Here is a 24360-nt window from a genome sequence, read left to right as displayed (position 1 = left end):
TAAGTTGCCTTGATCATGGTGTTTGTCACAGCAATCAGAAAGGAACTGAGACAGCCCCAGGTCCCCCAAGAGAAACACAGAGACTGCTTGCTCTTCTGTTTGTCCCTGTCCTGGGTCGCTCCCATTCTCCTGCTCCTGTACCCCCAGGTTGTATGGACAATGAAGTCCAGTTTGTCAGACTGGCAGAGTCCTTTCTTCCAGTGGTGAGTACAAGAACAGACTCCCAGGTGGAGACAGTGCTTTTTTATTCATTTATTGAGATCCGAGCCTCCCTGCATGACAGACTCCCAGAGTGCAGGTGTGAAAAACCAATCTACCAGGAGGAAAGGAGATGGGTAGAACAGGTCCTCTCTGGCCTGTCTCCAGGGATACTGCCGACTTCTTGAGGATCCAGCAGGGGGCAGATGAAAGCAGGCCTGCCAATCAATCACTGCCTTCGGTATCGGAAAGCTCAGACCCGCCTTCTGACGATAGCTCCTGGGATGATTGGCTTTTACAGTCACAGTGGGTTGGGCTTTATGGTTCCAGGGTTGGTTCCTTTCTGGCTAGCCAGAGCAGCTCCGGAACTACTCTCAGACTCATCAGCTGAGCGTTGCTATCTCGGAGCAGAGTCTTTCCTGACAGTGGCCTGACTGTACAGTCTTCGAGGCTGGATAGGAATCATGCCCGTGACTCTTGGTTATTGGGATATCCGCGGAGTGAGTGAAAGGCTGGGCTACTAGGTGGGAAGGACCCAGGGTCAGAACACAGGAGGAGGAAGATTTTCCGTGAGGTTTTCCTTGAGCCCCCCTACCTGTGTCTGTCAGAAGGACTCTCAGTCCAAATTCTCCCCTTGCCTTTCTCCCTCTCCTCCACCTCGCTTCCTCTCTTTTTAGTAAAAGGTGGAAAAAGCTTCCCTAGAGGAGGTGAAGGATCTCACTAACTGTGACTTTTGTTACCCGCTATCTCCCGCAGTTGGGTCACGCCATCCGGCTGCTCCTGGAATACACAGAAACAAGCTATGAGGAGAAGAGATACGCCATGGGCGACGGTAATGCCATTCATTCTGGTCACACTCCTCCCTAACTTCTGTCCACTGGTGCCCAGCATCTCCTACCTAGTTCTCTGTCTCTTAGCTCTGTGGATCTCCTTCAAATGAACCCAGAGCTTAGATCTTCCAGAAATTTCCTTGAGGGTGCAGCTTTGATTTTCAATATAGAATCATGGTTATGACATGCTGGTCCTTTTCTGACTATAATTGGGTGAGGTTTGCCCACTACAGGCCTAGTGCTTCTGTAAGCCTCAATCATGAAAGGCCTATAGCCATTAGAGTGCTATTCACAGGTGCGGCCTTGATTTGAAAGGCTTACTGGATCAGACTGCATGTTCCTGCACAAGGGCTCCTGCCCTTGACTTCTTGGGAGGGTTCTGGGGAAGGAGGCTTAGACATGGTGATTCCTTTTCACTTCCTATTGTCCACCACAGCTCCCGACTATGACAGAAGCCAGTGGCTGGATGACAAATTCAAGCTGGATCTGGACTTCCCCAATGTAGGTGCAGGGAAGGGGAGGTTTGGGGAAGGCCTAGTGCTCTCACCTCATCTCCTGGCCTGGCTGAGGGGTTGGCATCAGTGTTTCTGCTCTCCTGTTCCATCCCTGCTGGCTGCACAGTGTTTCTGTGATGGGCTGTGTCCCGGCTCTCCCACTCAGTGCACACCGTGCTCATGGAGGGTTTCCCGTGGCAGGCACACTGAGTGCCAGGGCCATGTCTGTCCTCACCCAGGGAAGGGATTCAGGTACCCCATAACCCATCTGACCATCCCTGCTTGCCTATCCAGCTGCCCTACTTAATTGATGGGTCACACAAGGTCACCCAGAGCAATGCCATCCTGCGCTACCTTGGCCGGAAGCACAACCTGTGTGAGTGGGGCTGGCTGCAGGGTGGGGGGCAGAAGCTATCCTTCTTGGCTTGACTGGAGCAGAATGCTGAGAGTCGGTCTGTGTTGGGTGTGCTGCAGGTGGGGAGACAGAGGAGGAGAGGATTCGTGTGGACATTTTGGAGAAACAGGTCATGGACACCCGCATTCAGATGGGCACACTCTGCTACAGCCCTGACTTCGTGAGTCCCCACTGTGTGGTATAGGCAGGGTTTGACGAAGGAGTCAAGGAAGGGGCTGTGTTTGTATTCACACCTGTCATCTTTGGAATTTGAACCCGCCCACACTGATTTATCAAGCTCCCCTATCCAGCCAACACTTCTGCTCCCCACACCCCCATTTTGTTGACAAGTAAAACACACCAATTCCGAGAAGTTTTGAGACACTGTCATGATATCAATGGTTGCAAATTCATTCCAACATAGCAAATTCATGTGTTCAATTCTTTTCCACTTTGACCTTGACCACCGCCATATACCACCTTGTCCCCGGGGTTGACAGATGAAAGCCAGAGGGGAAAAGATCATGGGTGTTTAGAAATCTACCCAACAGGTTTCTCAGAGCTGATTTCTTAGTAGCAGCAAAACTCAGGGTATCTTGCTGGAGTTCACAGTCAGCTGGAGAGACACCATCTCTACGCTTATCAACTGTGTTCACCCTACTCCAGTTCTGTTCTCGTGCTTTGTAATTGCTCCTTGGAATCGCTTTGTCTCTTCTCTAGAGATTGTTTAATACTCGCCTTTCCTTCTGCTAGACTGCCCTGTACAGACCCTACTAGCGAACCCGGAAGGCAGCCGTGGGCTAGACATCAGTCATGACAGAGTCAGGGACAGAGTGGCATTTCCATCTAACTGCCAGGCACCCCTGAGAGAGGAAGCCTGCTACCAAGCAGGAGTCTAATTATTAAAGTGGTGAAGCATTAAATGGTCCAGGCCCAGAATTAGGAAGGTGCCCGCTCCTTTGCATAGCCTGGTGAAGCCACACTTTCTCCCAGGAGACCAGTAATGAGGGTTGTGCCAGCTGTTTTTCTGCTTCAGGAGAAACGGAAGCCTGAGTTCTTGAAGGGCCTCCCAGATCAGCTGAAGCTCTACTCCGAGTTCCTGGGGAAGCAGCCATGGTTTGCAGGGGACAAGGTAAAGAGGGTAACAGGTGGGGAGGAGGAGCTGCCACCCTTCCTGGGCTTCTGGATTCCCACCTCACTGCCCCTCACTTCCTGCAGATCACCTTTGCAGATTTCCTTGTCTATGATGTCCTTGACCAGCACCGAATGTTTGAACCCAAGTGCCTGGACGCCTTCCCAAACCTGATGGACTTCGTGGTCCACTTTGAGGTGATGCCCTGATCCCTGTTCCCTCTTGGATATCCTTCCCTTCCCCCTTTTCAGGTCGTGTCACCAATCCTGAGGGCTAAAAGAAGAACGATGAGGATCTATTGAGCTCTGACTTTCTGCCAGGACCCGTGTTCAGCCTCCTAGGTCTGCTGAGTTGATTTATCATTGCAACCTTCAGGCGACCTGGATAGGATTAGCTGTCACACTGTAAGATAAGGAGCCTGAGACTGGGGAGGGGGAGCAGCTTGCTCAGTATCCTAGCAGGCGTAGAGCTGTTCTGGGCTTCTGAATGCCTTCAGCTTCTAGAAGCAACATTCAGTGTCTCTTCCCAACTTGTGCCAAAAAGTAAGTAAGAACTTTGTACAGCTTGGGTTTCGGGCCCAGGACCTGTGGTATGCAGAACACGGGAAGAATGGGTTTCCTCAACCATTAGGCTGAGAGAAAGGCAGACTGATGCGCAGGACCAAGACATACTCCACGGCCATATTAAATTGGTGCAGTCATTCATGTTGCTGCCCTGTGAAGTACTGTGACTCAGGGCTGTTCCCATGGAAGACTTCATCTTAAGTTCATTTGGTGGGTGTACTCTTTCTGCCCTCTCTTCCTCTGTCTCTCATTGTGTCCCTCTATGAAACGAGGTCATATTTTATCCTTATTGAGATGCTTTGGAATTTCCCTCCATATCGGGCCCAGCAGGACATGTAAAGATGTCCCTCCATCCTGGGACGGAGTGAAGCTGGTAGCAGGAGGCTCAACAGACCATGAGACGCATGTGATATTAATGACTGCCTGGCCCACACCTCACAGTTAACCACAGGCCGCACTGAACTCTCTGGTTTGACACCAACAAGATGTAGTTTTTTCATACTTGTATGTTGGAGGCGTTGCTATAGCAACAGATCACGGCCCACTTGACATGAAGGGACGCGCATCTTCTTTAGTTCCCATGTTCCCATCACCGAGGTTGTAGCCTGCAGGCTCTTGTTCTGAGCACCGATGGGTGTGGCTTGCTGGGGACTGGTAACAGGCTCTCTGTTGATCTTTAGACATGACCTGTGCACTCTCCGATGAGGTGTCCTGTATCACGCTCCACTGCATCAGAGCTAGAGATGAGGTTGGTTGGGGCTCAGTGGGATTGTGCTCAGCTCAAGTGGAGACGTGTAAGCTTCAGGTGAGCAGCCAGAGCTGGCCACCCTTGCGTTGCAGTCTCCTCAGCCTTCTCTGCTTACACTCGGGATTGCTGAATCACTGGGTGGCACCTGGACTCTCTTCCAAGCCACACAAACAAGTTCTCAACTCTTGGATTTCTGGATCCTTGCTTCTTTTAATTGCAGGCACGCCATTGCAGCCAGCAGTTACAGCGCCCCCTGTGGGAGGCAGGAGGGAGTGCACAGAGAGCAGAGTGGCAGCCCCAGTGCTGGGCTGACCCTCTTAGCCATGGGAGAATGGGGAAGTTTCTTGACCTCTGGCACCTCAGCATCCCTGCCGATTGGTGTGATGGCGGGGCTGATTTTGCAGGGTGGTTGGGTGTGTTTTCTCCCTCTGGACTTTAAAGTCTCTGGTGTGTTCCTAGAGTGGGCTTGCAGAGTTGAGGTCCTGGTTTCTCCTTCTCCCTTGCAGGGCCTGAAGAAGATCTCTGCCTATATGAAGACCAGCCGCTTCCTTCCAAGTCCTGTGTACTTAAAACAGGCCACGTGGGGCAACAAGTAGGACCCTGCATGGAGGGCCGGTGATGGTAGGGAGGATCTGTCGGCGCCCCTATCGCCCTGGACACTGACTGGGTCACGGCTAGCTTCCAGTAACTGCTCTACATCAGTCTTCCCATTTTTTTCTGTCTTTTCATTCTTTCCCTCTACAAGACCTCCTTGTTCCCCCCTTTGACTCAAGCCTCCAGTGTCAGCTCCCTGTCCTCAGCAAAGTCCTTTTCTCCCCTTGTTTCTTTCTGTCATGTTTCTAACCGTTCTTTCACTGAGCTTTGAGCACCTTAACCTGAAGACCCATTCTCCCCGGAAGGCAGGCTCGGCCTCCAGAGTGGGATGGCCTAGCGTTGTTTGCTCTCTAATAAAGTATTACCCACACTTGCCCTGTGTCCTGTCTTATTGCCTGTAATCTCAGCAGTGACTAAGGTGATGTGACTGGGTGGTCTTTGTTCTGTGATTCACAAGGATGACTAGGCGATAGGGACACGGAGTCGGTGTGGGAGTGGGCTCTCAGGTAGTCAGGATGTCTGATCATGCAGGGCTGGAAACATGGCGGATCTATTAAGAGCACTTCCTTTCTTGTATAAGGCCTGGATTTGGTTCCCACTACCCACATGGTGGCTCACAATGAGTCTGTAATCCCAGCTCCAGGGAATCTGATGCCTGCTTGGGCTGTCACACACACACACACACACACACACACACACACACACACACACACACGTAAATCTTTTTAAAAAGAGATTATCAGGCTGGTGAGATGGCTCAGTGGTGAAGAGTCACTCTTCCAGAGGTCCTGAGTTCAAGTCCCCGCAACCACATGGTGGCTCACAACCATCTGTAATGAGATCTGATGCCCACCTCTGGTCTGAAGACAGCTACAGTGTACTTATATATAATAAATAAATAAATATATTTTAAAAAGAGGTTATGATGTGCCCTGACGGTGTCCACCTGGGGTTCTTATAGGAAGGTACGCCTTCTGTACCAGTATTTCTCAGTCGTCATCCTGCAGCATGCATGTGGTTCCGCCATTGGCTATGCTCACCTGAGTCTTGCTTCAGAGGGGTGCTAGGCAGATGGGCAGAGGGTGAACAGTCAGTCATCAGGCTCTATGTGTACCCTCATGTGGAAGTCATCTGTCTTTCCAAGATGTTTTCCTAGAAACTTTTCTTTCTCTTGGTGATTCTGTTGTGGGAATCTTCAAAAACAAACAAACAATAAAAAAATCCTTAATCATCAGCTCGTCGAGGGAGGCTCCTGGCCTTGCTGATACATATGGCAGTGTCTAGCATGTTAAAGTTTGAGAAATTGTGAACATCTGCTTTTAGAGATGCTCGCGCTAATGTTTGGTTTAGTCCTTTGTGCAGGTCAAACCATGGACATAAGCATGGTTTCTGAGAAAACAGAGATTTTCCATGTGGAGATGTTGCAGTCTGACCCAGAAGCCCTCTCTTATCTAAGCACTAAGGAGGTGCAGCTGCCCCTGAGTGGCTGGAGGTGGGCAGGTCTACTTTCCTAAGCCCCAGAGCAGCAGTGTGTGATTAGAGGTGCTGTCAGGTCACTCACAGAGGAGCTAGATTCACTGAAGACACGTCCTTTGATGGAGGCTAGATCGTGGATTCTGGCCTTTGTCAAGCACTTCTTGTGAGACCTACCTGTAACTTGGAACATGTCAGAGGATGGCCCTGCTGGGCATTGTCCTTGTGCCAAGTCTGATACAGCAGTTAAGAAATAAGCGCTCCTAGGCAGATGTGAGGGTCACTGTGAAATAGGTGATTAATTAAAAGGTAGAGTTTATAAGAGCTCATTGAAGAGAGATGCTTATTAATCTAGTAAGATCAAAATCCTTTATGCTGACCTTTATTAAACACCATCTTAAACAGAGATGCAACAAAAACATCAGGAAAAAGATAAGTTAATAGAAGTATAAAAAGGTTAAGTAGACAGAAATATTAACCCATATTAATATTACTATCAGTGTATATCAGAAGTTAGAAAATGTTTTCCAATAGTTCCTAGCTGTGTCCGAGTGCGTGAGCATGTACCTGCATGTGCATGGGTGTGTGTGTGTGCCTGTGTTTGCCAGCATGTGGAAGTCAATGGTTGCTATTAGGTATCTTCCCAAGCTCGATCTCTCTCTTACTTTTAGAAACAAGATCTCTCACTAAGCCAGGCTCTCGTTGGTTTGGCTAGGCTGTCTATAGAACAAGTTCAGAGAGTTTCCATCTCCCCAGCTCCGGGATTATAAATGCATATCACAGCCCTTGGTTTGACCTGTGCAAAGGACTAAACTCATGCCTGTGCTTGCATGGCACACAAGTAGTCTACAGACAGAGTCACATCCCCATCCTCTCCTGGATCTTTTCGCTACCCCTGCTGGCTGTCCAACTCTACACAATGAATCCAGTCTGCTATGTTCTATAGAACACACCTATACACACAGGTCACTGTGCCAAGGAGAAGACTAAATAACTCCAACCTGGGCAAGAACTTGAGTAGACATTTTTTTCTAGAGGAGATGTACAATGGTAAATAAGCACATAAGAGTTGCCCAAAAGCACTAATCATTGGAATCTCAATACAATCTCATACATCAGATTACCCACTGTCAAGTAGCAAGTGATGGATGACTCCATTAGGTGGAATGACTGGAAGACCTTGTCTTGTTCCTAGTAATATAAAATGCTACAGCCGCTGTGAAAATTAGACTGTTAGAAATCAGTTCCAAAGACGGAAGAGAAGAAGGAGGAGGAGGAGGAGGAGGGGGAGGAGGGGGAGGAGGAGGGGGAGGAGGAGGAGCAGCAGCAGCAGCAGCAGCAACAACAACAATAACAACAACAACAACAACGTGACATAGCAATTCCTTTTCTGGGTTTATATTTGAAGTAATTTGAAGTTCATGAACACACACACACATATACATATATGTTATGTGTGTATGTATATATGTGCGTGTGGGCACGTGCTTAGGCAGAATATTGTGATTGTCAGGGGTGTGGCAGAGACTGATTTCACTTCTTGATAGCTCAGAGGCAGAGAATGTGACATGAGGGGGCCCCAGGCTATACATCTGCAGGGACCTGTCCCCAGTTCATCTTCTCTCGTGGGGAGAGTCCAGGGGATTGGGCAGCCCTAGTGAGTCTTTCAGGGTCTCAGCCTTGGTCCATCTGTGGCTCCTCCACTCACTAGGGTGCTTCTTCTTTGTTGGGTTCTAGGGTTTGCGAGGAGAAGGGGGCTTAAGAGAGAAGTATTGAGTCAAATTAACCTTCAGGCAAAAGCCTTATCAACACCCGAGGGAAGGGAGGAGACAGTGGGGTTTGTTCTTTAAGTTCCCCCATGAGAACAACTGGGAGGAGAAGGGTATGATAGGAGAAAGTGGGTTTAAGGTCAGCTGGTACCACCCAACTAAACTAAATGGGACTGTGCAGTTCTGTATTTCTTTTTGAAAAGTCCCAAGGACATTTCTGGATAAGGGCTTTTGGAAGAACAGAGGGCATAGTTAATTTGCGATAGGAAAGTGGTTACTTGCAGCGCTCTGTTTAGGACTACGCTATCTGGAAGGGCCCTTGTGGGAGGGAGAGACAGGTTCCTGCCCATGTGCTCTGCCTCATGCTCTTGTCCTTAGATAAAGTCATAATTCAGGTATGGAAAGGAGGGAGGGAGGGAGAGAAAACAAGCGAAAACCAAGGCAGGAGGTTCCTCTATGCAGCTGAGGGAAAGGTCGTCGAGGTACAGTTTGCTATGGCACTCACAAGATCATCTAAAATGGTGTAATCTTTTTTTAAGGTTTATTTATTTGTTTGTTTATTTTAAGCATACTGTAGCTGTCTTCAGACACATCAGAAGAGGGCATTAGATCTCATTACAAATGGTTATAAGCCACCGTGTGGATGCTGGGATTTGAACTTAGGACCTCTGGAAGAACAGTCTTAACCATGGAGCCATCTCTCCAGCCCCAAATGGTGCCATCTTGTGCTACAGTGTACCAAGGATAGTATGTGTGATTGGGCTGATGGCAGGTTGTGGGAGACTGTGGCCAAACCCTGGGTTTATCTGAGGTAAAGAACTAAATGTTTGTTATTATTGTGTGGGCCGCACATGTGTGAGCTTAAGCTGAAATAGCAAAACAGCTGTCTCACACCTGAGATTCTGAGAATCCAGTGGTTGCTCAGTCCATGGTTCATGGTCCAGTGTTGGAAACGTGGAAATGTTGGTTCTGACGTCAGTGAAGAAATCAGTGGCAGAAGCATGGAGGAACTACACCTCTGTATGCATTCCAGTCACAAGAGGACCGATTTTCTTCTCAAATGGGTGTTTCCTCTCTGAATCTCTTTCCACAATTTATTCCTAAACCTGGTGCTTGGGTCAAATGAATCAAATGAACATTTCCACAAGCGAATAGAGTTACCTGTCCCATTGGACAGACGAGGAAGCCAGCCATAGAGATTCAGTCACTTGCTCAGGAACCTGCTACTACTGATGGCTGGGCAGGGCTTCTCTGTTGGTCTCTGAATTCTGAGGCTAGCAGACAGTGAATATCCCTGTTGTGAACCACAGGAAAGGCCTCAGGTCATTGCACAGCTGTGTTTCCCACTCCACAGAAAGTATTCATATTCCCGCTGCAGAATATCTTAATGACTCAAATCCCCAATGGCAGTAACAGAGACCCAAGGGATATAGTTGTGCTGATTTGAGTAGACATGTAGAAGATCCAGTTGGAAGAATTTGTGTGTGTGCATGCGCACACACAAACACACACACATACACACACGTGCACACACACATGTGGAGGGTGTGGCAAGCTGTCAGGGGTTCTCCTCCAATTTTCACCTTAAGGTCTCTACCTGAATCTGGTAGCTCAGCTCATGTTTCAGATGGACTTTTAGCTGGCAAGCTCCAGTCACGCTCCTGTCTCCACTCCTCAATGCCACGGATTCATGTAACCTATACCTAGCCTGTTACATGGACCCCATGTTAACTCAGGTCCTCATGTTGTACAGCAAACACTCTTAATCCCTGAACCATCTTCCCCAGTCCCCCAGTTGGAAGACTGGAATCCTGTTAAATGGGGGCAGTTTCCTTCCCTCTCAAGCGTTTCTTCATTCTCTGGGTGGCTTGTTTTATATCTGGGAGATGAGGTTATGTACTTATTGTCATTGATACTCAGTGACTATTTATATATGAAGCACAGTGAGCTATGCGGATGGCTTTCCATCCAGTGACTAAGTATAGCAGAGAGCAGGAGGCAAACAAGTCATGGCACCACCTGGCTCCTGGGAAGCCCAATAGCTTTTACTTTCACAGCTCATCACGGGACCTCAAGTTCACTTGATGTGTACAGAAGCTACTCTGTTAGATGTTTGGGGACCAGGGGCATCAGCACAACAGGTTTGCAGTCTGGAGTCTTCTCTACATCAAATGCTCCTTTCTCAGAGTCTCTTTGGCTCTGGTTGTGAAGCAGGAATAATAGCACTGGTGGTTGTGCAAACCTTACCATGGCCATGAGGAGGATGGAGCGGAGAGCCGCGGGCTGCAGGTCAACGCCCGCTGTTTCTTGATAACTGTCAGCTGTAGGTCTCTGAACACTGTAGAAATCATCTGAGCAGGTTCTCCTGGTAAGATGGAGGAAACACTCCTACTGTCTCTTTGCACGGCCCTCTGTAGCAGGGCTGGATATGAGGTAGCTTTGGGACTCAGTGAGGTTGGCCTGAGGCTCCACACAGAGCAGGTCGGACCTCGACTTTCAGGAGAACGATGAGAGCCGGCTCAGCATCCCAAGCTGGCCGGCCCTCCTCCCCTTGTGCATTTGATCCAGAGCTTGCTGGGTCACTGGCTCAGGTCTGGGCCCTCGGTCCCGTTGCACTGGCCCGTTGTGGACATCCTTGTCCTGTTACAGGAGGTTTCTGTGTAAACCAGCAAGGAGGATGTTCCCTGTGAGAAAGGATCATGTCTGTGAAGGCGAGGAGTGACAGGGTCTCCTGTGGGAAGACAGGAGAGGACTGGGCAGAGAGGGCACCGAATGGGAACCCTGAAGTCTCAGTAGCCATTGTCCCCTGCTGTGCTGGCACCATCTTACCTGTTCTTTGGTCCCTGCCCCATTCTTACCTCAGTTCCTTCTTTTCTTTCAACTGAGTGGTCTCCTGAAGTGACCGTCCCTGAGGCTGGCTTTGCTGTCCTGCCTGGCAGTGGCTGTGCTGTGCTGAGGAGCCGGGGAAGCCTAATTCCATCGTCTTTAGGCTCTGGACTTGCAACGCGCATGTTACCGAGACATGCAGTTTACCCCAGTGAGGTCCCTGCCTGGCACCGTATGGTCCCCATAAGGCTTGAGTCACACTTGCTTTGACTGCCATCAGCTTCCACCATTGCGTCTAAGGACTGCCTGGTGACCCTGATAGAGCCTGGTTCACAGGGACACTAGCAGACTAAGAAGGACACCCCCAGTGCAGGCAGCCTTCATGGGATCTCTAGAACACGAAAGGTACCTTTTGTGACTGGAACCTTGTCCATTCCACAATGTTATTGAGATTTACAAGTTAATAAAAGTTGGTCTAAAAAATACCAGTGCAACGGTATCTCAAATTAGGGCAGGTTTCCTCACCATCAGCTTCTTTTTTATATAGCCAACTAAAACCAACATAAACATAAAACAGGTTTTAAAGAATCAAGATCCGAGTTGGTGAGTCCTAAAAAAGAGACAGGTATGGTGCTCCATGCCCTTACTCTCAGCCCTTGGGAGCTGAGGCAGGAGAACTAAAGCTAATCCATGGCCAGCCTGGGTTACACTGAGTGCCAAGGCCAGCCTCTGAAGTCATCTCTACAAAGAAAAGGATAAAGAAGAAACATAGGACAAAGAACTCTCTTGTTCCTTGGGAACTGGGGACAAGGCTTTCAAGGCTCTTTCAAGAGAAACATGTTCCATTATTGTCAGCAGTTACAAGCCCACGTGAATGCCTGGCTGGGCGTCAGCCCGACAGAGTCGATGATCAATTACAGTTCCTCCAGGCTCTCAAGCACCCCCAGGGTGGTGTTGGTGGGAAAGAAAAATGGATGAATCTTGGTTATAAGCTTTTGCACTCATGCTAGAAAGAGTCAAAGGTAGGGGGTGGGGGAAGACAAGGAGACAGGGAAAGGCAGGCTAGGGGGACGGAGGTTAGGGGAGGGCATCTGAACAAGGGAGCAGCGACGACAGAATTCAGGCAATATGTGTGTACCTTTCCTTTTTTGAATTTTTTCAAAGATTAATATTATATCACATTAAAAAAAACAGAAAAAATGGATATATTTACCATGTGACCCAGGATACATGCACACACACCGAACTGAAATGAGTTTCGTCAGAAAAATTTGCATGAATATATTTGCATTATCATGGTTCTCAGTTCTCCATTCTTCAAGTATTCACAGTATAAGAGACAATTTTGCCCTCAGGATACATTTGTCAAGGTTCTAGGCCTTCTGAACTGTCATCACTGGGGAATGCTGCTGACATCCAGACTAGAGAGTAGAAAGCAGCAGCCCTAAAGCAAAAGCCCAGCAGAACTGCTTAACAAGCTAGCAAATGTAGCCCCGCCTTCTGCTTTGGCACCACCCCAAGCCACCTCCATAACAACGTCTGAGCTCAAGCAACCTTGGCTCTAACGAGTTTCTGCAGGGCGGGTCTGGCCTTGCTCCTCGACGCTGGTATTGGCTGGAACTGGGGGCGGGGAAAGGCGGTCTGAAGACCTGACAGAGTGAAGCCAGTCTGTTTCTGGCAGCTCTCGGAACAGTCGAGGCTAGATTGACACAGCCTGTCCGTTCAGACCCCAGCACCATGCCCATGACACTGGGTTACTGGGACATCCGTGGGGTGAGTGAGGGGTCCAGGGTGCAAGAATAAATGTAGTCAATGGAGGCATGCTCTTGCAGGTGTGTGTGTGTATGTGTGTGTGTGTGTGTGTGTGTGTGTGTGTGTGCGCGCGCGCGCGCGCGCGCGCGCGTCCCCCCACTCCCCACCGCGCGCGCTTGCAAGTATATTCCGGTTCTATCCATGGACGTAGTGAATGGGGGGTAAAGAGAATGGCGACTCGTCTAGAGGAGGGTAAAGAACCTCACCATCTCCTGTCATCTCTTACAGCTAGCGCATGCCATCCGCCTGCTCCTGGAATACACAGACTCGAGCTATGAGGAGAAGAGATACACCATGGGAGACGGTGACTGCATCCTTTAGTCTGATCCCTGCCCGACTCCTGCCCATTGTTGCCCAGCAACCGGCACCCAGCTCTCCAACCCCATCACTCAGTTCTGCCTCTTTTTGTTGGACCTATAATATGCCCCTTCCAAAACCCTTGATGGTGTGGTGTGACTTACCAATGAACGATGCTAAGGAAAGATTTGAGAATACTCTGTATTTATAACTGGGTTCCATCCCTCTAGCAATTGGCTAAGTCTTTCATAAGCTTTAGTGATGAGGGAGCTCACAGCCCTTACAAACATCTTCAATCTTGAAAGCTTGCAGTGTGACTTCGTGAGTCAGCTTGCAGGTGTACTGCCTTGGAGAGTCTTGTCTCTGAGTCTTTGGGAAAGTCTTGGGAAAGGGGTTTGAACACATGGGTCCTTTGATTTCATATTATCTTGTTCACCACAGCTCCCGACTTTGACAGAAGCCAGTGGCTGAATGAGAAGTTCAAACTGGGCCTGGACTTCCCCAATGTAGGTGCAGGGGAGGGGAGGTTTGGAGATGGTGGTGGTGTCCCTATTCACACAGATGAGGAGGTCTGGATTAGTTCTTTGACTTTTATCTACCCACCCTGGTTGTCCACACCATCTTTCTGTGATGGGCTGTACCCCAGCTCTTTCATTCAGTGAGCACTTCATAGAAGGCTTTCCATGCCAGGCACACTGAGTGCCTGTGTCTGTGCCTGATGTCTGTCCTCACCCAAGGAAGGAATTCTGGGATCTCATATCCCATCTGACTATCCCTGCTTGTCCATCCAGCTGCCCTACTTAATTGATGGGTCACACAAGATCACCCAGAGCAACGCCATCCTGCGCTATCTTGGCCGCAAGCACAACCTGTGTGAGTGGGACCTCTGCAGGGGTGGGGGACAATGGACACCCGCTGGGCTTGACCAGGTTGGGATGTTGAGAGTGGGTCTGTGCTGTGATTTTCACAGGTGGGGAGACAGAAGAGGAGAGGATTCGTGTGGACATTCTGGAGAATCAGCTCATGGACAACCGCATGGTGCTGGCGAGACTTTGCTATAACCCTGACTTTGTGAGTCCTACTCTGGGCCACATGAGGTGGGAGCACTGGAACGTGGACTCTTGCCTTCTCATCCACTCTGTGTGGTTAGCATCTAAACTTCTTAGAGCTGCTCACCTACAGACGATGTTCTGAACTGCTGGCAGAGTCATGGTGGCACAGCGTGGAGGCCGAGACAGAAGGTTAAGGCCTTCCTGAGTACACTGTCTCAAAGTCAAAAACACCGAATTAAAACCAACCTCTACACACACACACACACACACACACACACACACACACACACACGCCAACAGAGTGACCCTCAAATCTCCGAGTTTTGTCACACTTACAATGAACTTCAGCAACCAGAGCGAACAGTCCACAGTCCAGGGTCAGTCGCTGGGTAGTAAATACTGTGCTTACAGTCTCTCTGCCCTGGGATTTGGCTTAAATCATCACGGCTTCTACAGTACAGTACAGAGAGAAAAAGTGGAGTAACCTGGAAATGGATGGGAGCCATCGCCTGGGGACTCCTCCCAACCAGATTCCCAGAGCCATGTCTGGGATATCCATAGTGATAAGTACGCATTCCCAAAAGTCAGTTCACAGCTGATCAAGTCTCTCCTCGCCACATCTCCTTTCTCCCACTCACTTCATCTTTTTGAAAACGCACCAGAGTCCTACCGTTCTCCTTCCTGTCACTTCACTGTGTAGAACATTTCTTTCCCAGAGTGCTTTAGTTGTTTGCTTCTTTGACTCACACAGTTCTGAGTGTGACCCGCAGGAGTTGTTCTGAGAATCTGTGGTGAGTCTCAGGGACCACTTGTTCCTATGTGGCTTCTCATCACCTCTGATATTGGACCTGGTGCCTGTAGGACTCTAATCAATAGCCATAATAAATTAATAATAGTGACATAATAAATTAAAGCAGAATTAACCCAGGCCCAGTCTCAGGAAGATGTCCGCATCTCTGCCAAGGTGGGGTCTTTGTAGCCCTGTGAGGCCAGCCTATGCCCAGAATCTTGTGACTGAGGGTGGTCACAGTGCTTTCTGCTTTAGGAGAAGCTGAAGCCAGGGTACCTGGAGCAACTGCCTGGAATGATGCGGCTTTACTCCGAGTTCCTGGGCAAGCGGCCATGGTTTGCAGGGGACAAGGTAAAGGGGTGGTGGTGGGGGGTAGGAGCTTCCCTTCCTTGCCAGGTGACCAGATTCAAACACCCTCACCCGCGGCCTCCCACAGATCACCTTTGTGGATTTCATTGCTTACGATGTTCTTGAGAGGAACCAAGTGTTTGAGGCCACGTGCCTGGACGCGTTCCCAAACCTGAAGGATTTCATAGCGCGCTTTGAGGTAACGGACGCTCTAAATCCTCATTCTTCTTTGAGGTCCTCCCTTCCCCACTTTGCGTGAAAGGCCCTTAGCCCTGAAACTGAGCTTAAGATCAGCAAAACCAGTAGCATTTATTGAGCATTTCTGACCTTTCTAACTCAGCATACTTTATCTACTGGGTAAAATGTATCATGACAACCAACTGCAGGGCAGATTGCGTTGTGAGTCCCATTGGACAGATAAAGAAACAGACAGGGGCTGGAGAGATGGCTCAGTGGTTAAGGGCACTGACTGCTCTTCCAGAGGTCCTGAGTTCAATTCCCAGCAACCACATGGTGGCTCACAACCATCTGCCCTCTTCTGGTGTATCTGAAGACAGCTACAGTGTACATATAATAAATGACCAAATCTTAAAAAAAAAAAAAAAAGAAACAGACAGACTGTAGAGGGTAAGTCACTTACGAGTAGAGGTTGTGCCCAGCTCCCTGTGGCTACTAAGGTCAGCAAGGAGTAGATCTTTCCTATGTTGTGTCAAAAGGAAGAGCCTCAGGTCCCTGTGCTCTGCGTTACGCAGTCCAGGAAGCTGTGGAAAAGGCAGAAATGGTAGGCGTGTATAAGCCACAGGTGTTCAGAGAGGGAGGCGTGGTGGGATTTGTGTCAAATAGCCACACATGTAGACAATGTGGTCTTCAGAAAGCTTCGCTCAGGTTTATTCCCATCTGAGCACAGCCAAACCCCAGGGATGTTTGTGGTGCTAGATGTGAGAGTGTATGTGGGTCCTATTCAGGGTTTTATCTGAAAGAGTTATATGGCGTAGGGCCTTTCTTCCCTTTCTTTTCCCCAGGTCTCCATGAAGCCATTCCTACAATGTATTCATATATGTATTTCAACTCCTATTCACTGGCCTCCGCCTCTGTATGAGGCTCAGTATCAGACCCAATGACACATGGAAAGAACTCCATTCAGAGACCGAGTATAGCAGAGAGCAGTGGGCAGAACGGGCATAGTATGACCTGGGTGCTGGAAATCTCAGCTTGCCTCTCACTGCATAGCTAGTCATGAGTCCCCCAGAGTCTACTAAACACTCACAGAATACTCCTTCAGAGATTTGGGGGTGACAGGCATTAGAACAACAGGCTTGTAGTCTGGAATCTTGTCCCTCTATCAAGCGATACATCTTCTCAGCTAGCTTCATGAGCTTTGAGTCCAGTCCTCACCCAGTGGCCCTGAAAGTGTACCAGAGCTGGTGTGGCCATGATAGGAAGAACCTGTCTCCTTGATTGGAGTTAGCTGTAGGTCTCTGAACACTGTAGAAATCATCTGAGCAGGTTCTCCTGGTAAGATGGAGGAAACACTCCTACTGTCTCTTTGCACGGCTCTCTGTAGCAGGGCTGGATATGAGGTAGCTTTGGGACTCAGTGAGGTTGGCCTGAGGCTCCACACAGAGCAGGTCGGACCTCGACTTTCAGGAGAATGATTAGAGTCGGCTCAGCATCCCAAGCTGGCCGGCCCTCCTCCCCTTGTGCATTTGATCCAGGGCTTGCTGGGTCACTGGCTCAGGTCTGGGCCCTTGTTCCTGCTGCACTGGCCTGTTGTGGACATCCTTGTTCTGTTACAGGAGGTTTCTGTGTAAACCAGCAAGGAGGATGTTCCCTGTGAGAAAGGATCGATCATGTCTGTGAAGGCGAGGAGTGACAGGGTCTCCTGTGGGAAGACAGGAGGGGACTGGGCAGAGAGGGAACAGAATGGGAGCTGCAGAGCCAGTGTGACTCAGGTCCTGTCCCATGGACTAGCTGTGCAAGCAGGAGGAAGCCATATAACCACTATGGACCTTAGCCCCTCTGTTGACATGTAGGCCCAGTGAGACTCATCTTGGAAGATGGATTGGGATTCTTGTCACAATCTACAGCAGGCACAATCCCGATGCACAGGCATCTTTTATAGGCAACATTTTAGAGGCAGCTGAGGATTTCCCTTTCTAGAACTCTAATACTAGAGCCTACAGAGAAAGCTGTTCCTGGGGTGGGGCCCCTGACCTGACCTCCTGCTCTGCCCTCATTCACAGGGCCTGAAGAAGATCTCCGACTACATGAAGTCCAGCCGCTTCCTCCCAAGACCTCTGTTCACAAAGATGGCTATTTGGGGCAGCAAGTAGGACCCTGACAGGGTGGCTTTAGGAGAAAGATACCAAATCTCCTGGGTTTGCCAAGAGCCCTAAGGAGCGGGCAGGATTCCTGAGCCCCAGAGCCATGTTTTCTTCCTTCCTTCCATTCCAGTCCCCAAGCCTTACCAGCTCTCATTTTTTGGTCATCAAATTCCTGCCAAACACAGGCTCTTAAAAGCCCTAGCAACTCCTTTCCATTAGCAAAATAGCCTTCTAAAGTTAAAGTGCCCCGCCCCCACCCCTCGAGCTCATGTGATTGGATAGTTGGCTCCCAACATGTGATTATTTTGGGCAGGTGCAGGCTCCCCGGCAGATGGGGTCTATCTGGAGACAGTAGATTGCTAGCAGCTTTGACCACCGTAGCCAAGCCCCTCTTCTTGCTGTTTCCCGAGACTAGCTATGAGCAAGGTGTGCTGTGTCCCCAGCACTTGTCACTGCCTCTGTAACCCGCTCCTACCGCTCTTTCTTCCTGCTGCTGTGAGCTGTACCTCCTGACCACAAACCAGAATAAATCATTCTCCCCTTAGGTTGTTTTTCTTTGGTCTTTTGTCACACTGACAGACAGCTGATGAGAAGCCCGATCCCAGTGGATTCAAAAACCCCTTGTAGATGATACTGAAGGCTGTGGTCCTTCTGAGGTCTCTAGGTCAAAAGCCAGAGGGGAGACCTGCTATGTGGTACTAAGAATCCTTTTATGTACTTTGTTAGTGTAAAGTTTGTCTATTCAGACGTCTCTTTCACCAGTTCTGCATTTGCATCTGGTACTCACTCCTGAAGCAATTTAAAACAACCCAGAAGAGCAAGCTCTAGGAGAGCCAGTATTTCAACGATTCCCATCCATGGTTCCAGAAAGAGCTGGTTCCTGGATAGGCATTCAGGCCCAGGTTCTATTGGGAGAACATGGCTACTTGACAAAGACCTCTTATCCAAAAATGATATAGCCAGAAAGATACCTTACCAAACAAATCAAGGCTTAAACAGGCGTCTCCTAAAAGTCAATATCCAGGTAAACAATTAACCTGTAAAAGGACAACAAGCACCGTTAATTATGAGAGTCATTGTAAACACTGTTATATTCTAACATAGGCCAACCAAAATGGCTAAGATCCACCGGGCTGGCAATAGCTGGTAATTTATGAAGTAGTGAAACTTGTATAACGCTGTGAGCATAATCACTTTGGAGCATTGACAATGTCAACTAAGGTTGAGCAAGTAGTGACCTCTTACCTGGGACTGTCCCCAACCGGAATGAAGGCTTTTGACTTCCAGAAGCTGTGAAAGACTTGAGCAAAAATGTGGGAAAGTGCTTACTTTTGCATCTCATCAGCAGAAAATGAATAAATCAAGTGTAGTTTATTAATATAAAGCCGTCATCATGTAATGACATAGTATATTATAAGTTAAGATAAATGTAGTGTTGTTCTACTCCACAGCATGTAGACATAATGTTGACTAATGTTGACAATGACATAATGTTGATCCATGTGGAAAGTGCATTCTTTATTATTATTGTCTATAGATGGGAAGTGCAATTGGGCCAAACGCATGTTGATTTTGGCAGGGTCATTTACTGACAGGAGCTTGTGGAGTGCTGAAAAAGTTCCTTATCTAGATCTAGATGATAATTACACAGAGAATACAGATATGAAACTCACACAGATAAACGTTTAAGAGCTACACATTTACAGTATGTGAGTTCCACCAATCAGTGGGAAATACACATTATGTAACCTTACTGTTCACATTTTTTGTGTGCTTCTGTCCATAGATGCTAATGACAAAGTGGCATGTATTTTAGTTTCTTCTTGTGCACTAGTGTTTTAAGTGTTTAACACCTAGAAAATGCCCTGAACACAGTAGGGATTTGGTAAATGCCTATTTAGTGACATTACTTCAGATTCTCTTGACTTCAAATAATGTCTACTTTAAACAGGTAAGTCTTATGGGCACATATGTTCTTCCTGGGATCAGTGTGGTTTGGGTCCCAGAACCCTGGCAAGGGCAGCGAGGGAATGAAGAAAGGACAGACACACATACAGTGAAGCTGGGATTGGGTGGGGTTCTAACAACATTGCAACCTGGATCCTTAGTGTGTTTATTATAAAGACTATAGGGGTCAGGTGGGGGTGAGGGTGAGCTAATCTGGGTAGGTCCCTGCAATCAAGCAGTCTCAGGCTGTGAACATCTAGGAGGAGGGAGCTGCAGTCATTAGCCTTTGCTCATACTGAACAGTTGTTCATAAACACACACACTGAGACTCCCAAGAAAAACTTTGCCAGTCCTCTTGAGAGTGGGCCATATGAGTAATGGATCTGGCAATAGTCCCATGAGGTCTTGTAGTCCTCAACATGGTTGTGCCCATGTCAAAGGACATATTCACTCAAGACTTTGCTCACCCAGCATTTCCTCTACTCCTTAGAAGTCCTGTTCATTATTTCTGTAACACTTTACTTAAAACACATGAGATCTGGCTGTGTGTCTCGCTAGTAGCGTATTTGCCTAGCACATGCAGAACCCTGGCTTGGATCTCTTGCATGAGAAAGAAAAGAGGCAAAGGACGACCAAAGTGTGGATGCTTTAGTCCTTCTTAGAAGGGGGAACAAAAATATTCACAGGAGGAAACACGGAGAAAAAGTTTGGAGTAGAGACTGAAGAAAAGGCCATCTAGAGACTGCCCCACCTGGGGATCCAGCCCATATACAGCCACCAAACCCAGACAATATTGCGGATGCCAAGAAGTGCATGCTGACAGGAGCCTGATTTAGCTGTCTCTCTCAGGGCTCTGCCAGAGCATGACAAATACAGAGGCGAATGCTTGCAGCCAACCATTGGACTGAGCATGGGGACCCCAATGGAGGAGTTAGAGAAAGAATTGAGGGAGCTGAAAGGGTTTGCAGCCCCATAAGATCAACAATACCAACCAACCAGAGCTCCCAGGGACTAAACCACTACCCAAGGAGTACACATGGACAGACCCATGGCTTCAGCTGCATATGTATCAGAGGATGGCCTTGTTGGGTATCAATAGGAGAAGAAGCCCTTGGTCCTGCCAAGGCTTGATGCCCCAGTGTAGGGGAATGTCAGGGCAGGGAGATGGGAAGGAGTGGGTGGGTGGGGGAACACCCTCATAGAAGCTGGGGGATGGGGATGGGATAGGGGTTTTATGGACAGGAAACCAGGAAAGGGAATAACATTTGAAATGTAAATAAAAACAATCCAATAAATAAAAAAAGAATAAAGGCAAGACAAGACCATAAACTGTTCTCTCTCTCTCTCTCTCTCTCTCTCTCTCTCTCTCTCTCTCTCTCTCTCTCTGTGTGTGTGTGTGTGTGTGTGTGTACACAGCACACAGTTGTCTTTAGGTGCAGTTGTCTGTGTGTGAACATGTGAAGGCTGACTATCAACACTGGTGCCTTTCTTTCTCTATTGTTCTCCACTTTAAGTTCTGAGGTAGGATCATTAACTGAGAGGATCTGAACCCAGGTCCTCACGCCGAGCACCAGCAAACCACTCTAGCCCGCTGTGGTGAATGTATATTAAAGTGGGACACATCATCATTCTGCTTATGTGTACATTTATGAGACCTAGCTGCTGTCTATACTCCTTCCTGTAAATAAAGTACAACTTTCCTATTCCTTTTCATGCTACTGGCCACCTCTAACTTTTTAGCTTTCGTTACACCACTATGGCTACCTTTAAATATATTGTCTTCCTTTTTTGCTTCCTGTATTTTCAATGATCCCCAAAAGATACCGTCTGGGGCCAAGGGGAAGACCAGCTGTGTGGTGTTATAAGAGATTAAGTACCTGTTCTATAAATACAATTATGGTGTCACCAGGAAGACACGCGGCCCCTTTCATGTGTCGCCAAGGCACTCGGCGTCCTGTCCATCGTTCCACTTCACGGCACCTTTGAAGTTTATAACGATTCTTTGAAGTTCTTCCCCTTTTTTCTTGGCTAATTGTTACTGCTCATTCTTGTTTCCACTTGGTAGATCAAGGCCGGTGACTTTCTCTGGGTAAAACTCTGTTTACCCAACATTTCCCCAGGGCTTAGACGACTTAAATGCTAAACATTAAACACACACACACACACACACACACACACACACACACACACACACACACACACACACACACACAGAGAAAGAAAGAGAGAGAGAGAGAGGAAGAGAGATCATTTCACTTTACTTCAATGGGTGAACAGACACTGATCATCTTGATATAAATATCTGACTTTCAATTCATCACATATTTAACATTTATTTTTCTATCAGAAAAAAAATACATTTTATCTTCCCAAAGATAAGAGGTTATTATGAGTGAGTATTGCCACCTTTAACTAAAATCTAAGGAAGAGGAGCGTGGGTGACGCCCTTCCTTTCAATTATCTGTCTCACTCACAACACATTATGTGCTATTTGTACGCAAGCAGATAAAAATGTATTTGTGATGTGTAGATGAAATAAAACGTGTACACTCTTTGTAGGAGAGAATGGGGAACAGAAACGACCAGATCACATCAGACCCTGACAAAATGTTTTCATCTATAAAATAAGCCATGCCTTATAGATAGCAGAGAAAGTAGAGGTTTTCAAGGGTTTCAACCTTTTTATTTCATGATTTTTTTTCTCTTTATAGACTTTTTCTTGAAAAATAAATTTATTTATTTATTTATTTTTTTGGTTCTTTTTTTGGAGCTGGGGACCGAACCCAGGGCCTTGCGCTTCCTAGGCAAGCGCTCTACCACTGAGCTAAATCCCCAACCCCTGAAAAATAAATTTATATTTTTGTTTGTAAACACCACACCTTCAAGCCAATTCCCAAGAAAGGCTTAGTCTTTGGCTTTGCATGCACATCTGGCCTGGAGGAGGGCTAGCTAAGACTCTGTTTCCGCTAGCACAAGCTCAGCCACCCTGAGCTTTTCTGTGGTGAACACAAGCTGAGATTTTTCATTCCAATACCAGCAGCCTGAGACAGGATTACAGGGAGTCCCCGTCACTCTCTGAATGTTCTGCAGTTTCTCAGGTGGAATAAACTTTTCTCACATCATATTAATTTCTGGTATAATGCCTGTACTGGGTAAAAGATAAAAAGATCAAACCCCACATATTCCAAGGCACTGGTAATGAGCTGAATGGAGAACTGAGTTAACAGCCGCCAGGATTAACACTTAACAACAACCACGTTCTACAGCCGGGGAAGTGCGAAGCCTTTGATGCGACTACAGTCTCTTCAACAATGTCTTCTTGGTGTCATGCTCCACACAGGGTCATCTTATTTGGAACGGGATCAAAATAAGCCAAATGGCACTGGCTGTTTTAAGGTTCTTGACTTCAACCAGTAACAGAAGCCTCAGAGGGCCTCCCTTGGAGCCACAGGAGGAGTTTTCATCTAAGACAAAACCCTTTCCTGGCTGGTGATGTACGATGAGTGAAGAAAGGACATTGGACACTATGCCCTCTATTGTAGTGCGCCAAGACCAGGCTGTTCAGAAAAAGGACCATCTGGAGCACCACTGACTCCCTCTCAGGCTTCTGGGAACTGGGGCGAACCGATGCTATCTAGACTAGAACCTGCTCCTTGTGTGTATATGAGATCAGCTGTTCCTTGGAATTCTGGTCCCATAAGGACAGAGCAAGCTATCAATGCCATCTTTAAAACTCCCCTCCCGGGCTGGAGGGATGGCTCAGTGGTTAAGAGCACTGACTGCTCTTCCAGAGGTCCTGAGTTCAATTCCCAGCAACCACATGGTGACTCACAACCATCTGTAATGGTATCTGATGCCTTCTTCTGGTGTGTCTGAAGACAGCGACAGTGTACTCATAGACATAAAATAAATAAATCTTTAAAAAAACAAAAACAAACTCCCCTCCCTCTGGGAATCTATGTGGTAAAGTTGTGACTGGAAGAAATGAATAAACTAATGAGTGTGTTCCTCAATCTGGCTTTCAGACTGTTGACTAATGGACTCCAAGAAACTGAAATTTTCTCCAGGAAATCTCCTGCTGGGAGAAGGAAACGGCAAAGCCTAGACCAGACAGAGTGACAGAGAGACAGAGCTTGATTCCCAGAAAAGAGATCTCTTATAGTTCTAATATAGTGTCAGACTACCTTGCAGGATGAGACTGAATTCCAGACTGTAGTAGCTGGAACTCCCTTTAAAGTTGCCTCAGATAGGCCCAGACGGACAAGGGTTGGGGGGTGGGTTGGGGGATCAGACAGTCAAGACAGCAAGCAGCAGGTGTTTCTGATAAAGTGGTTTTAAAGGGGAGAAGTGGGAAGTCTACGCTAGGGTGAGTTGGTAAATCTTGATTGGACAGGTTAGCCGGTGTAGCCAAATAATGACTTTTGATTGCTGGACCATGGTGTTTGAGAGTTGGACCTTGGTGATCAGTCTCAGGAATGAGTCAGTGCATAATAAGGGACTGGACCTCGGGATGAGCTTTAAGAATGGAATCTAATGGTTTAGCAAGTGAGAGGGCAGGGGAAAGGGCAAAACCTGTTAGGGCACCTGCCACAGGCAGTGCGTTAACACCTTGACAGACACTGCTTACATGATCATCTCCCTGACCCTCCATTTAAGCTTTAATCTCATTTCAGGATCCCAAAGATGGGCCAGAAGGCATTTCTGTGTCTCTGTCCTTGTCTTCAGTGTGGCTGCATTGAATTAATATTTTCCGCTTTTTCACTGTTAAT

The 24360-nt window shown here is 47.9% G+C and overlaps 2 protein-coding genes and 1 long non-coding RNA gene across 4 annotated transcripts; 2 read left to right on the top strand and 1 right to left on the bottom strand.

Moving 5' to 3' along the window:
* Positions 1-551: 551 nt before the first annotated feature.
* Gstm6 (glutathione S-transferase, mu 6) lies at positions 552-5326 on the top strand. Its single transcript, NM_001109192.1, has 8 exons — positions 552-698; positions 955-1030; positions 1465-1529; positions 1817-1898; positions 1997-2097; positions 2953-3048; positions 3135-3245; positions 4866-5326. The coding sequence occupies exons 1-8, from the start codon at positions 663-665 to the stop codon at positions 4953-4955; spliced, it is 657 nt and encodes a 218-aa protein (NP_001102662.1). The 5' UTR covers positions 552-662; the 3' UTR covers positions 4956-5326.
* Positions 5327-12694: 7368 nt separating this feature from the next.
* Positions 12695-18188, top strand: Gstm7 (glutathione S-transferase, mu 7). 2 transcript variants are annotated; one of them, XM_063282634.1, is made up of 8 exons: positions 12695-12826; positions 13020-13137; positions 13572-13636; positions 13922-14003; positions 14101-14201; positions 15228-15323; positions 15409-15519; positions 17564-18188. In XM_063282634.1, exons 2-8 carry the CDS (start codon positions 13128-13130, stop codon positions 17651-17653), a joined length of 555 nt encoding a protein of 184 aa, XP_063138704.1. In that variant the 5' UTR covers positions 12695-12826; positions 13020-13127; the 3' UTR covers positions 17654-18188. The 2 variants fall into 2 exon arrangements, with proteins under 2 accessions (XP_063138704.1, NP_112416.1); NM_031154.2 differs by having other exon boundaries at positions 12741-12794; positions 13062-13137; positions 17564-18187.
* Positions 13424-15234, bottom strand: LOC120100916 (uncharacterized). Its single transcript, XR_005501207.2, has 4 exons — positions 14842-15234; positions 14519-14632; positions 14307-14392; positions 13424-13679 (listed from the first exon to the last, which is right to left on the bottom strand). It is a non-coding gene; the product is annotated as an uncharacterized LOC120100916 (long non-coding RNA).
* Positions 18189-24360: the final 6172 nt, after the last annotated feature.

Source organism: Rattus norvegicus, chromosome 2 (assembly GCF_036323735.1).
Source record: "Rattus norvegicus strain BN/NHsdMcwi chromosome 2, GRCr8, whole genome shotgun sequence".
In the NCBI taxonomy this organism is placed as follows: Eukaryota; Metazoa; Chordata; class Mammalia; order Rodentia; family Muridae; genus Rattus; species Rattus norvegicus.
Note: the sequence above shows the minus strand (reverse complement) of the source record. Positions and strands in the feature narration are given on the sequence as shown.

Excerpts from the sequence above, each read along its gene's own strand:
- Gstm7 (NM_031154.2), top strand. The coding sequence starts at position 12,759 with ATGCCCATGACACTGGGTTACTGGGACATCCGTGGG. Across the intron at positions 14,202-15,227 it reads TTTGCTATAACCCTGACTTT|GAGAAGCTGAAGCCAGGGTA; the intron begins GTGAGTCCTACT and ends TTTCTGCTTTAG. Across the intron at positions 15,324-15,408 it reads CATGGTTTGCAGGGGACAAG|ATCACCTTTGTGGATTTCAT; the intron begins GTAAAGGGGTGG and ends GGCCTCCCACAG.
- Gstm6 (NM_001109192.1), top strand. The coding sequence starts at position 663 with ATGCCCGTGACTCTTGGTTATTGGGATATCCGCGGA. Across the intron at positions 699-954 it reads GTTATTGGGATATCCGCGGA|TTGGGTCACGCCATCCGGCT; the intron begins GTGAGTGAAAGG and ends TATCTCCCGCAG. Across the intron at positions 1,530-1,816 it reads TGGATCTGGACTTCCCCAAT|CTGCCCTACTTAATTGATGG; the intron begins GTAGGTGCAGGG and ends TTGCCTATCCAG.